The 14,152-nt window shown below is 50.9% G+C and overlaps 1 protein-coding gene across 1 annotated transcript in view; it reads right to left on the minus strand.

The window, feature by feature from the left end:
• Positions 1-610: 610 nt before the first annotated feature.
• The window catches only part of dcp1b (decapping mRNA 1B), a 34,114-nt gene continuing 20,572 nt past the window's right edge, over positions 611-14,152 (minus strand). Inside the window, 5 exon segments of the mRNA XM_042318125.1 lie at positions 611-1,149; positions 5,358-5,585; positions 8,644-9,318; positions 9,321-9,707; positions 9,955-10,086. Coding sequence (XP_042174059.1) covers positions 1,069-1,149; positions 5,358-5,585; positions 8,644-9,318; positions 9,321-9,707; positions 9,955-10,086 — 1,503 coding nt within the window. The 3' untranslated portion in view covers positions 611-1,068.

Below are 14,152 nucleotides of genomic sequence, written 5' to 3' on the forward strand. Positions count from 1 at the left end.
AGGGAGAGGGGCTCCCTGGACTCGTCCCAGAAGAAATGATTATTTTCAACTTCCTGTTGCAAAGCGTTTTGAAACATGTTTCTATTGGGTGCCTCATTCAACAGGACCCTGAAACATGTTTCTATTGGGTGCCTCATTCAACAGGACCCTGAAACATGTTTCTATTGGGTGCCTCATTCAACAGGACCCTGAAACATGTTTCTATTGGGTGCCTCATTCAACAGGACCCTGAAACATGTTTCTATTGGGTGCCTCATTCACACAGGACCCTGAAACATGTTTCTATTGGGTGCCTCATTCAACAGGACCCTGAAACATTCAATTCAGGACCCTGAAACATGTTTCTATTGGGTGCCTCATTCACCCTGAAACAGTGATTCCAGGACCCTGAAACATGTTTCTATTTGGGTGTTTCTATTGGGTGCCTCATTCAACAGGACCCTGAAACATGTTTCTATTGGGTGCCTCATTCAACAGGACCCTGAAACATGTTTCTATTGGGTGATTCAAATGAAACATGTTTCTATTGGGTGCCTCATTCAACAGGACCCTGAAACATGTTTCTATTGGGTGCCTCATTCAACAGGACCCTGAAACATGTTTCTATTGGGTGCCTCATTCAACAGGACCCTGAAACATGTTTCTATTGGGTGCCTCATTCAACAGGACCCTGAAACATGTTTCTATTGGGTGCCTCATTCAACAGGACCCTGAAACATGTTTCTATTGGGTGCCTCATTCAACAGGACCCTGAAACATGTTTCTATTGGGTGCCTCATTCAACAGGACCCTGAAACATGTTTCTATTGGGTGCCTCATTCAACAGGACCCCTGAAACATGTTTCTATTGGGTGCCTCATTCAACAGGACCCTGAAACATGTTTCTATTGGGTGCCTCATTCAACAGGACCCTGAAACATGTTTCTATTGGGTGCCTCATTCAACAGGACCCTGAAACATGTTTCTATTGGGTGCCTCATTCAACAGGACCCTGAAACATGTTTCTATTGGGTGCCTCATTCAACAGGACCCTGAAACATGTTTCTATTGGGTGCCAGGACCCTGGCCTCAGAACTTGTTCGCGGTGGCGTCCGTGGAGAAGCGTTGAGCGTAGGACTCATAGATGGTATCCAGGAAGGAACTGTCGTTCTGAAAGAGAGAGAAGAGCCAATTAGAGAGAAAGAAGAGAGAAGAGAGTTAGAGATAGAGAGAGACCTAGAGAGAGGAAGGGAGAGGAGTAGAGGAGAGAGAGATGGAGAGGAAGGGAGAGGAGTAGAGGAGAGAGAGATGGAGAGGAAGGGAGAGGAGTAGAGGAGAGAGAGATGGAGAGGAAGGGAGAGGAGTAGAGGAGAGAGAGATGGAGAGGAAGGGAGAGGAGTAGAGGAGAGAGAGATGGAGAGGAAGGGAGAGGAGTAGAGAGAGATGGAGAGATGGAGAGAGAGGGGAGGAGAGTAGAGAGAGAGAGAGATGGGAGGAGGGAGAGGAGGGAGAGGAGAGGAGAGGTGGGAGAGAGTAGAGAGAGAGATGGAGAGGAGATGGAGAGGAGTAGAGAGGAGAGAGATGGAGAGGAAGGGAGAGGAGTAGAGGAGAGAGAGATGGAGAGGAAGGGAGAGGAGTAGAGAGGAGTAGAGAGATGGAGAGGAAGGGAGAGGAGTAGAGGAGAGAGATGGAGAGGAAGGGAGAGGTGTAGTCTGTGCTGGTCTGAAACAGCTCTCTTTAGCAGGAGAGTGTCTGTCTGCGCTGGTCTGAAACAGTTCTCTTTAGCAGGACAGTGTCTGTCTGCGCTGGTCTGAAACAGCTCTCTTTAGCAGGACAGTGTCTGTCTGTCTGCGCTGGTCTGAAACAGCTCTCTTTAGCAGGACAGTGTCTGTCCGTCTGCGCTGGTCTGAAACAGCTCTCTTTAGCAGGACAGTGTCTGTCTGCGCTGGTCTGAAACAGCTCTCTTTAGCAGGACAGTGTCTGTCTGCGCTGGTCTGAAACAGCTCTCTTTAGCAGGACAGTGTCTATCTGTCTGCGCTGGTCTGAAACAGCTCTCTTTAGCAGGACAGTGTCTGTCTGCGCTGGTCTGAAACAGCTCTCTTTAGCAGGACAGTGTGTCTCCGCTGGTCTGAAACAGCTCTCTTTAGCAGGACAGTGTCTGTCTGCGCTGGTCTGAAACAGCTCTCTTTAGCAGGACAGTGTCTGTCTGCGCTGGTCTGAAACAGCTCTCTTTAGCAGGACAGTGTCTGTCTGCGCTGGTCTGAAACAGCTCTCTTTAGCAGGACAGTGTCTGTCTGTCTGCGCTGGTCTGAAACAGCTCTCTTTAGCAGGACAGTGTCTGTCTGTCTGCGCTGGTCTGAAACAGCTCTCTTTAGCAGGACAGTGTCTGTCTGTCTGCGCTGGTCTGAAACAGCTCTCTTTAGCAGGACAGTGTCTGTCTCCGCTGGTCTGAAACAGCTCTCTTTAGCAGGACAGTGTCTGTCTGTCTGCGCTGGTCTGAAACAGCTCTCTTTAGCAGGACAGTGTCTGTCCGTCTGCGCTGGTCTGAAACAGCTCTCTTTAGCAGGACAGTGTCTGTCCGTCTGCGCTGGTCTGAAACAGCTCTCTTTAGCAGGACAGTGTCTGTCCGTCTGCGCTGGTCTGAAACAGCTCTCTTTAGCAGGACAGTGTCTGTCTGTCTGCGCTGGTCTGAAACAGCTCTCTTTAGCAGGACAGTGTCTGTCTCCGCTGGTGAAACAGCTCTCTTTAGCAGGACAGTGTCTGTCCGTCTGCGCTGGTCTGAAACAGCTCTCTTTAGCAGGACAGTGTCTGTCCGTCTGCGCTGGTCTGAAACAGCTCTCTTTAGCAGGACAGTGTCTGTCTGTCTGCGCTGGTCTGAAACAGCTCTCTTTAGCAGGACAGTGTCTGTCTGTCTGCGCTGGTCTGAAACAGCTCTCTTTAGCAGGACAGTGTCTGTCTGCGCTGGTCTGAAACAGCTCTCTTTAGCAGGACAGTGTCTGTCTGTCTGCGCTGGTCTGAAACAGCTCTCTTTAGCAGGACAGTGTCTGTCTGTCTGCGCTGGTCTGAAACAGCTCTCTTTAGCAGGACAGTGTGTGTTGTCTGCGCTGGTCTGAAACAGCTCTCTTTAGCAGGACAGTGTCTGTCTGCGCTGGTCTGAAACAGCTCTCTTTAGCAGGACAGTGTCTGTCTGTCTGCGCTGGTCTGAAACAGCTCTCTTTAGCAGGACAGTTGCTCTGCGCTGGTCTGAAACAGCTCTCTTTAGCAGGACAGTGTCTGTCTGCGCTGGTCTGAAACAGCTCTCTTTAGTAGGACAGTGTCTGTCTGCGCTGGTCTGAAACAGCTCTCTTTAGCAGGACAGTGTCTGTCTGCGCTGGTCTGAAAAAGACAGCTCTCTTTAGCAGGACAGTGTCTGCGCTGGTCTGAAACAGCTCTCTTTAGCAGGACAGTGTGTGTTCGTCTGCGCTGGTCTGAAACAGCTCTCTTTAGCAGGACAGTGTCTCTCTGCACTGGTCTGAAACAGCTCTCTTTAGCAGGTCTGCGCTGGTCTGAAACAGCTCTCTTTAGCAGGACAGTGTCTGTCTGCGCTGGTCTGAAACAGCTCTCTTTAGCAGGACAGTGTCTGTCTGTCTGCGCTGGTCTGAAACAGCTCTCAGCAGGACAGTGTCTGTCTGTCTGCGCTGGTCTGAAACAGCTCTCTTTAGCAGGAAGTGTCTGTCTGTCTGCGCTGGTCTGAAACAGCTCTCTTTAGCAGGACAGTGTCTGTCTGTCTGCGCTGGTCTGAAACAGCTCTCTTTAGCAGGACAGTGTCTGTCTGCTTGGTCTGAAACAGCTCTCTTTAGCAGGACAGTGTCTGTCTGTCTGCGAGTCTGAAAACAGCTCTCTTTAGCAGGACAGTGTCTGTCTGTCTGCGCTGGTCTGAAACAGCTCTCTTTAGCAGGACAGTCTGTCTGTCTGCGCTGGTCTGAAACAGCTCTCTTTAGCAGGACAGTGTCTGTCTGTCTGCGCTGGTCTGAAACAGCTCTCTTTAGCAGGACAGTGTCTGTCTGTCCGCTGGTCTGAAAAGCTCTCTTTCAGTGTCTGTCTGTCTGCGCCCACGCTCTCTTTAGCAGGACAGTGTCTGTCTGTCTGCGCTGGTCTGAAACAGCTCTCTTTAGCAGGACAGTGTCTGTCTCTGTCCGCTCTCACCCACCGTCTGCGAAACAGTTCACCTCTCTTTAGCAGGACAGTGTCTGTCCGTCTGCGCTGGTCTGAAACAGCTCTCTTTAGCAGGACAGTGTCTGTCGCACCTGGTCTGAAACAGCTCTCTTTAGCAGGACAGTGTCTGGTCTGCGCTGGTCTGAAACAGCTCTCTTTAGAGTGTCTGTCTGTCTGCGCTGGTCTGAAACAGCTCTCTTTAGCAGGACAGTGTCTGTCTGTCTGCACTGGTCCAGCTCTCTTTAGCAGGACAGTGGTCTGCGCTGGTCTGAAACATCTTTAGCAGGACAGTGTCTGTCTGTCTGCGCTGGTCTGAAACAGCTCTCTTTAGCAGGACAGTGTCTGTCCGTCTGCGCTGGTCTGAAACAGCTCTCTTTAGCAGGACAGTGTCTGTCCGTCTGCGCTGGTCTGAAACAGCTCTCTTTAGCAGGACAGTGTCTGTCTGCGCTGGTCTGAAACAGCTCTCTTTAGCAGGACAGTGTCCACTGTCTGCACTTCGATGAATAACCTCAAGGTCCTTTGGCAAGACTGTCTGGCTGAACAAAGACTGAACATAAACATTGTGTCTCTGACGGTGTCCTGAGCAGAAAGACAGTGAATATAAACATAAAGGCAGGAACCAGGACAAACCATTTGGCTGTGTGAGACCAGCTGCTTCTTCAAGGAGGGGAGAGTTTGACGCCTGCAGAATTGCTAGTCTTGTTATGTAAATACATTGAAGAGAAATAGAAACGCAACATGTAAAGTCTTGGTCCCATGTTTCATGTTTCATGAGCTGAAATAAAGGATCCCAGAAAAGTTCAAAACGGAACAAAAAGCGCACCCACCGCCAACAGGGCTTCTGAATCGAGCGCACCCACCGCCAACAGGGCTTCTGAATCGAGCGCACCCACCGCCAACAGGGCTTCTGAATCAAGTGCACCCACCGCCAACAGCGCAACAAAAATAAAAAATTCAATAAGCGCAAGCCTTCATCGTTGTCTTTCCTCCAGAAAGGTCAGGAATGACTCGACTAGTAATGCCTTGAAGACCAACCAGTTGATCTGGATCGACCGCTTGGTGACCACTGCCTTATATGAACTGTGAACACGTACAAGCATTGAAATAGTTGCGCGATGCTGATATATTTTTGTTCCGTGTAACTTTGTTCCTGTAAAAACAGCCTGGCTCCTCCCCTCTCCTACCTGTATGAGGTGCAGCAGGGTGGCCTGGAGCTGGCTCTTAGAGAGGCCCCTGGGTTGGGGGTCGTCCGGGGCCTGTGGGGCCAGGAGGGCTGAGGGAGGATGAGGGCCAGGGGGGCAGTGGGTGTCCCCAGAGGCTTTGGCCTGGGGACGCTTGGCCTGGGAGAAGACACTGGGGGACAGGAGCAGGGTAGGTGCCACCGTGGCTGGGATACGCTGGGGGGAGATCACCTGGAGACAGAGAGGAGATGGTTAGAGACAGAGAGGAGATGGTTGGAGACAGAGAGGAGATCACCTGGAGACAGAGAGGAGATGGTTAGAGACAGAGAGGAGATGGTTAGAGACAGAGAGGAGATGGTTGGAGACAGAGAGGAGATGGTTAGAGACAGAGAGGAGATGGTTGGAGACAGAGAGGAGATCACCTGGAGACAGAGAGGAGATGGTTAGAGACAGAGAGGAGATGGTTGGAGACAGAGAGGAGATCACCTGGAGACAGAGAGGAGATGGTTGGAGACAGAGAGGAGATGGTTAGAGACAGAGAGGAGATCACCTGGAGACAGAGAGGAGATGGTTAGAGACAGAGAGGAGATGGTTGGAGACAGAGAGGAGATCACCTGGAGACAGAGAGGAGATGGTTAGAGACAGAGAGGAGATGGTTGGAGACAGAGAGGAGATCACCTGGAGACAGAGAGGAGATGGTTAGAGACAGAGAGGAGATGGTTGGAGACAGAGAGGAGATCACCTGGAGACAGAGAGGAGATGGTTGGAGACAGAGAGGAGATGGTTAGAGACAGAGAGGAGATGGTTAGAGACAGAGAGGAGATGGTTAGAGACAGAGAGGAGATGGTTAGAGACAGAGAGGAGATGGTTAGAGACAGAGAGGAGATGGTTAGAGACAGAGAGGAGATGGTTGGAGACAGAGAGGAGATGGTTGGAGACAAAGAGGAGATGGTTAGAGACAGAGAGGAGATGGTTAGAGACAGAGAGGAGATGGTTAGAGACAGAGAGGAGATGGTTAGAGACAGAGAGGAGATGGTTAGAGACAGAGAGGAGATCACCTGGAGACAGAGAGGAGATGGTTAGAGACAGAGGAGATGGTTGGAGACAGAGAGGAGATGGTTGGAGACAGAGAGGAGATGGTTAGAGACAGAGAGGAGATCACCTGGAGACAGAGAGGAGATGGTTAGAGACAGAGAGGAGATGGTTGGAGACAGAGAGGAGATCACCTGGAGACAGAGAGGAGATGGTTAGAGACAGAGAGGAGATGGTTGGAGACAGAGAGGAGATCACCTGGAGACAGAGAGGAGATGGTTAGAGACAGAGAGGAGATCACCTGGAGACAGAGAGGAGATGGTTAGAGACAGAGAGGAGATGGTTGGAGACAGAGAGGAGATCACCTGGAGACAGAGAGGAGATGGTTAGAGACAGAGAGGAGATGGTTGGAGACAGAGAGGAGATCACCTGGAGACAGAGAGGAGATGGTTAGAGACAGAGAGGAGATGGTTGGAGACAGAGAGGAGATCACCTGGAGACAGAGAGGAGATGGTTAGAGACAGAGAGGAGATGGTTAGAGACAGAGAGGAGATCACCTGGAGACAGAGAGGAGATGGTTAGAGACAGAGAGGAGATGGTTGGAGACAGAGAGGAGATCACCTGGAGACAGAGAGGAGATGGTTAGAGACAGAGAGGAGATGGTTGGAGACAGAGAGGAGATCACCTGGAGACAGAGAGGAGATGGTTAGAGACAGAGAGAGATCACCTGGAGACAGAGAGGAGATGGTTAGAGACAGAGAGGAGATGGTTGGAGAGGAGATCACCTGGAGACAGAGAGGAGATGGTTAGAGACAGAGAGGAGATGGTTGGAGACAGAGAGGAGATCACCTGGAGACAGAGAGGAGATGGTTAGAGACAGAGAGGAGATGGTTGGAGACAGAGAGGAGATCACCTGGAGACAGAGAGGAGATGGTTAGAGACAGAGAGGAGATGGTTGGAGACAGAGAGGAGATCACCTGGAGACAGAGAGGAGATGGTTAGAGACAGAGAGGAGATGGTTAGAGACAGACAGAGGAGATGGTTAGAGACAGAGAGGAGATGGTTAGAGACAGAGAGGAGATGGTTAGAGACAGAGAGGAGATGGTTAGAGACAGAGAGGAGATGGTTAGAGACAGAGAGGAGATGGTTGGAGACAGAGAGGAGATGGTTGGAGACAGAGAGGAGATGGTTAGAGACAGAGAGGAGATGGTTAGAGACAGAGAGGAGATGGTTAGAGACAGAGAGGAGATGGTTAGAGACAGAGGAGATGGTTAGAGACAGAGAGGAGATCACCTGGAGACAGAGAGGAGATGGTTAGAGACAGAGGAGGTTGGAGACAGAGAGGAGATGGTTGGAGACAGAGAGGAGATGGTTAGAGACAGAGAGGAGAGAGACAGAGGAGATCACCTGGAGACAGAGAGGAGATGGTTAGGAGATGGTTGGAGACAGGAGATGGTTGGAGACAGAGAGGAGATGGTTGGAGACAGAGAGGAGATGGTTAGAGACAGAGAGGAGATGGTTGGAGACAGAGAGGAGATGGTTAGAGACAGAGAGGAGATGGTTAGAGACAGAGAGGAGATGGTTAGAGACAGAGAGGAGATGGTTAGAGACAGAGAGGAGATGGTTAGAGACAGAGAGGAGATGGTTAGAGACAGAGAGGAGATGGTTAGAGACAGAGAGGAGATGGTTAGAGAGAGGAGATGGTTAGAGACAGAGAGGAGATGGTTAGAGACAGAGAGGAGATGGTTAGAGACAGAGAGGAGATGGTTGGAGACAGAGAGGAGATGGTTGGAGACAGAGAGGAGATGGTTAGAGACAGAGAGGAGATGGTTAGAGACAGAGAGGAGATGGTTAGAGACAGAGAGGAGATGGTTAGAGACAGAGAGGAGATGGTTAGAGACAGAGAGGAGATGGTTAGAGACAGAGAGGAGATGGTTAGAGACAGAGAGGAGATGGTTGGAGACAGAGACCTTACTTCCACAAACACAGATCCCTCCCTGTGCAAAACCACTCCAGAACATTGTTACAGTCCTTTGAGTCAGACAGGATATATTTAGTATTTTACAGTCCTTTGAGTCAGATAGGATATATTTAGTATTTTACAGTCCTTTGAGTCAGATAGGATATATTTAGTATTTTACAGTCGTTTGAGTCAGATAGGATATATTTAGTATTTTACAGTCGTTTGAGTCAGACAGGATATATTTAGTATTTTACAGTCGTTTGAGTCAGACAGGATATATTTAGTATTTTTTACCTGGAACTTCTGAGCAGTGTTGCCTGCAGAGTTCTTGTCAGCCAAACTGTCCAGAGACCTGGCTGTAGAATGAGCCGACTGCTGGCCGTGCTGCCCCATGGCTGGGGGGGCTGAGGGGGCTAGAGGGGCTGGCTCGTGGAAGCGAGGAGCCAGGTTAGAGGAAGGCCTAGTGGGCTCCGGGACCAGACTCTGCTCCTGTTGAACCAGCTGCAGCCTCTGGAGCAGCTCATGGGGGGAGACGACACCGGTTAGCTGCCCCGGCTGGGGGTGACCTGACAGGGGTTGGAGGTATAAGGGCTGGGGGTTCTGGAAGGGGTGGAAAGGGTGACAGGGCTGTGACTGAGGATGACCAGGCTGGGGTTGGTGGGGAGGTTGAGACTGGGAGGGTGTGAGGGCAACATGGGGACCAGCATCTGGGGGGGCTTGGTGGGGCTGAAGTACAACGACTGGGCCTGGTGAGGAGGGAGGTGATGGTGTTGAGAACCAGGGAAGCCCAAAGCATCCACCAGGAGAGGCTGAGGACGGGCAGACTGGAGACCAGGGATGAGAGGAGGAGGACGAGGACAACAGGGAGCAGAGGTGGTCATTGAAGGGGTGGTGGAAGTGGGCTGGTTCTGGAACAGTCTCTGGATGGGGTCTTGTCTGGCCTGGGTCTGATGGTGGAGGACAGAGGGGGCTCCGTTCTCATGCAGTCTGTTCTCGGGTGACTCGGAGACGGGTTGGAGCTGCTCCATAGGACCTCCTCTCTGGAGCTGCTTCTGAGGCTGGGAGGAGGAGGCGGAGGAGGCGGCATCCTTCATGAGCTTCTGGAAGGCAGGGCAGTGCTGCGGGGGGCTGCTACCTGAGAACAGACCCCCTTCCTGGGCCTGGAGATGGAGCTGGGCCTGGACTGGGTCGTCGTAGGACAAGGAGCGGGCCACCGCCGGGCGGACACCTCCAGGCTTCCCCTGGGGCTGGGACCCTGGACCTCCTGACCCAGCCATGGGAGAGACCAGCTCTGCTCTGGGCTGCTGGACACCAAACAGAGTGGCCAGAGAGAGAGGCCTGGGCTCTCCTCGACCATCCTAAGAGAGGAAAAGGGTGATGGAGAGAGAGAGGGGGAGAGATCGGTGGTGTGAAACAGAAAGGAGAGAACATAAGGAAACAAAGAGTAAAGCCGAACTGTGAAACCAGGTCAACACTGTGTTAGACATCAGCAATTTGACCGTTTAAAAAAGAACAACTAATTCACAGGGTGGATAAACCACATTTAAAATCTACTTATTTCCATTGTGTTGAATAAGGTTGAATAAGGTGAAAGGCTCTGTGTACCTGAACAGGCCTCTCCTGTAGCCCAGGCTGGGGATATCTCTCCATAGGTTTGACAGGGATAGGTTTGATCAGGCTGGGGTTGGTATTAAGGACACTACACCCTCCTATCTCTTTAGGCTCTGGTTGGCCACCCTGAGAGGAGAGAGAGAGAGAGAGAGAGAGACATTAACAGGACATTGATGTCCGTTCATTTAACCCATTTTCATACATGGCGCATTCAGGAATACATTAGTATGTACACATTATAATACAGCTGCAGACATCTTATTTCCTCAGAAATACATTAATCACAAGGCTGCAGGCTTGTTATATGCTTTAGTGCCCCCTAGTGGTAGTGGTGTGTTAGTACCTTGTCATAGTGGTAGCATGTGGTGTAGACCTTACTGTAAAACGCTAACTTTACAAGCCCTTAATTTTCTTCACTGCATTGTTGGTTAAGAAAATATTTACTAAATAAACTTAAGTAAAAAAATGTTTAAAAGTAACAAAATAACAAGGCTATATACAGGGGGTACCGGTACAGAGTCAGTGTGGAGGCTATATACAGGGGGTACCGGTACAGAGTCAGTGTGGAGGCTATATACAGGGGGTACCGGTACAGAGTCAATGTGGAGGCTATATACAGGGGGTACCGGTACAGAGTCAGTGTGGAGGCTATATACAGGGGGTACCGGTACAGAGTCAGTGTGGAGGCTATATACAGGGGTACCGGTACAGAGTCATGTGGAGGCTATATACAGGGGTACCGGTACAGAGTCAGTGTGGAGGTTATATACAGGGGTACCGGTACAGAGTCAGTGTGGAGGCTATATACAGGGGGTACCGGTACAGAGTCAGTGTGGAGGCTATATACAGGGGTACCGGTACAGAGTCAGTGTGGAGGCTATATACAGGGGGTACCGGTACAGAGTCAGTGTGGAGGCTATATACAGGGGTACCGGTACAGAGTCAGTGTGGAGGCTATATACAGGGGGTACCGGTACAGAGTCAGTGTGGAGGTTATATACAGGTGGTACCGGTACAGAGTCAGTGTGGAGGCTATATACAGGTGGTACCGGTACAGAGTCAGTGTGGAGGCTATATACAGGGGGTACCGGTACAGAGTCAGTGTGGAGGCTATATACAGGGGGTACCGGTACAGAGTCAATGTGGAGGTTATATACAGGGGGTACCGGTACAGAGTCAGTGTGGAGGCTATATACAGGGGGTACCGGTACAGAGTCAGTGTGGAGGCTATATACAGGGGGTACCGGTACAGAGTCAGTGTGGAGGTTATATACAGGGGGTACCGGTACAGAGTCAGTGTGGAGGCTATATACAGGGGGTACCGGTACAGAGTCAGTGTGGAGGCTATATACAGGGGGTACCGGTACAGAGTCAGTGTGGAGGTTATATACAGGGGTACCGGTACAGAGTCAGTGTGGAGGCTATATACAGGGGAGTACAGAGTCAGTGTGGAGGCTATATACAGGGGGTACCGGTACAGAGTCAGTGTGGAGGCTATATACAGGGGTACCGGTACAGAGTCAGTGTGGAGGCTATATACAGGGGGTACCGGTACAGAGTCAGTGTGGAGGCTATATACAGGGGTACCGGTACAGAGTCAGTGTGGAGGCTATATACAGGGGTACCGGTACAGAGTCAGTGTGGAGGCTATATACAGGGGGTACCGGTACAGAGTCAGTGTGGAGGCTATATACAGGGGGTACCGGTACAGAGTCAGTGTGGAGGCTATATACAGGGGGTACCGGTACAGAGTCAGTGTGGAGGCTATATACAGGGGGTACCGGTACAGAGTCAGTGTGGAGGCTATATACAGGGGGTACCGGTACTGAGTCAGTGTGGAGGTTATATACAGGGGGTACCGGTACAGAGTCAGTGTGGAGGTTATATACAGGGGGTACCGGTCCAGAGTCATGTGGAGGCTATATACAGGGGGTCGGTACAGAGTCAGTGTGGAGGCTATATACAGGGGGTACCGGTACTGAGTCAGTGTGGAGGTTATATACAGGGGGTACCGGTCCAGAGTCAGTGTGGAGGCTATATACAGGGGGTACCGGTCCAGAGTCATGTGGAGGCTATATACAGGGGGTACCGGTACAGAGTCAGTGTGGAGGTTATATACAGGGGGTACCGGTACTGAGTCAGTGTGGAGGTTATATACAGGGGGTACCGGTACAGAGTCAATGTGGAGGTTATATACAGGGGGTACCGGTACAGAGTCAATGTGGAGGTTATATACAGGGGGTACCGGTACAGAGTCAATGTGGAGGTTATATACAGGGGGTACCGGTACTGAGTCAATGTGGAGGCTATATACAGGGGGTACCGGTACTGAGTCAATGTGGAGGCTATATACAGGTGGTACTGGTACAGAGTCAATGTGGAGGCTATATACAGGGGGTACCGGTACAGAGTCAATGTGGAGGTTATATACAGGTGGTACCGGTACAGAGTCAGTGTGGAGGTTATATACAGGTGGTACCGGTACAGAGTCAGTGTGGAGGTTATATACAGGTGGTACCGGTACAGAGTCAGTGTGGAGGTTATATACAGGTGGTACCGGTACAGAGTCAGTGTGGAGGTTATATACAGGTGGTACCGGTACAGAGTCAGTGTGGAGGTTATATACAGGTGGTACCGGTACAGAGTCAATGTGGAGGCTATATACAGGGGGTACCGGTACAGAGTCAGTGTGGAGGCTATATACAGGGGGTACCGGTACAGAGTCAGTGTGGAGGCTATATACAGGTGGTACCGGTACAGAGTCAATGTGGAGGCTATATACAGGTGGTACTGGTACAGAGTCAGTGTGGAGGCTTTATACAGGGGGTACCGGTACAGAGTCAATGTGGAGGCTATATACAGGTGGTACCGGTACAGAGTCAATGTGGAGGCTATATACAGGGGGTACCGGTACAGAGTCAGTGTGGAGGCTTTATACAGGGGGTACCGGTAGAGTCAATGTGGAGGCTATATACAGGGGGTACCGGTACAGAGTCAATGTGGAGGCTATATACAGGGGGTACCGGTAAAGGGGGAGACCTAGTCAGTTGTACAACTGAATGCATTCAACTGAAATGAGTCTTAAGGGGGCTGCCTTAATGGACGCCAGGGAACACTGGGTTAACTGCCTTGTTCAGGGGCAGAACGACAGATATTTACCTTGCCGGCTCGGTACAGAGTAAAATGTGTGTGGTGGTAGAGGTTAGTCGGTAGTTTGTATGTAGGTAAGAGTAGGAGTAAAGTGACTAGACCATAAACAGCAAGTAGCAGCAGTGTAATAACAAGGGGGGGGGAATCAAATAGTCCGGATGGCCATTTTATCAATAGTCCAGCAGTCTTATGGCTTAGGGGAAAAAGCTGTTAAGGAACGTCAAACTCTCAACCCGCTCCACTACAGACCAGGAAATATGAATGGGGTCCGTGAACAGGGAGTACAGGAGGGGACTGAGCACGCTCCTCTGAGGGGCCCCGTGTTGAGGTTCAGCGTAGGCAGATGTGTTTTTACCTAGCCTTTTCACCTGGGGGCGGCCCGTCAGGAAGTCCAGGATCCCGTTGCAGAGGGAGGTGTTTAGTCCCAGGGTCCTTAGCGTAGTGATGAGCTGTGAGGGCACTATGGTGTTGAACGCTGAGCTGTAGTCAATGAACAACATTCTCACATAGGGGTTCCTTTTGTCCAGGTGGGAAAGGGCACTGTGGAGTGGGTCTAGGGTTTCTGGGATGATGGTGTTGATGTGAGCCTTTCAAAGCATTTCATGGCTACAGGGTGGTAATCATTTAGGCAGGTTACCTTCGCTTTCTTGGGCACAGGGACGATGGTAGTGTGCTTGAAACTTGTAGGTATTACAGACTCAGTCAGGTAGAGGTTGAAAATGTCAGTGAAGACACTTGCCAGTTGGTCCACGCATGCGCCGAGTCCACGTCCTGGTAACCCGTCTGGCCCCGCGGCCTGTTTAAAGGTCTTGCTCACATCGGCTACGGAGTGCGGTCTTAGCACCAGCAACGGTTTGTAGACGGCGATGAGAACGCTCTTGGTAGACAGTGTGGTCTACAGCTTATCATGAGGTACTCTACCTCGGGCGAGCAATACCTCGAGACTACTTTAATATTAGGCTTACAGTGGGGACCTACCCTGTCATAGTGGTAAACACATAGTGGGGACCTACCCAGTCATAGTGGTAAACACATACAGTGG

Source organism: Oncorhynchus tshawytscha, unplaced genomic scaffold (genome assembly GCF_018296145.1).
Source record: "Oncorhynchus tshawytscha isolate Ot180627B unplaced genomic scaffold, Otsh_v2.0 Un_contig_2864_pilon_pilon, whole genome shotgun sequence".
Classification (NCBI taxonomy): Eukaryota; Metazoa; Chordata; class Actinopteri; order Salmoniformes; family Salmonidae; genus Oncorhynchus; species Oncorhynchus tshawytscha.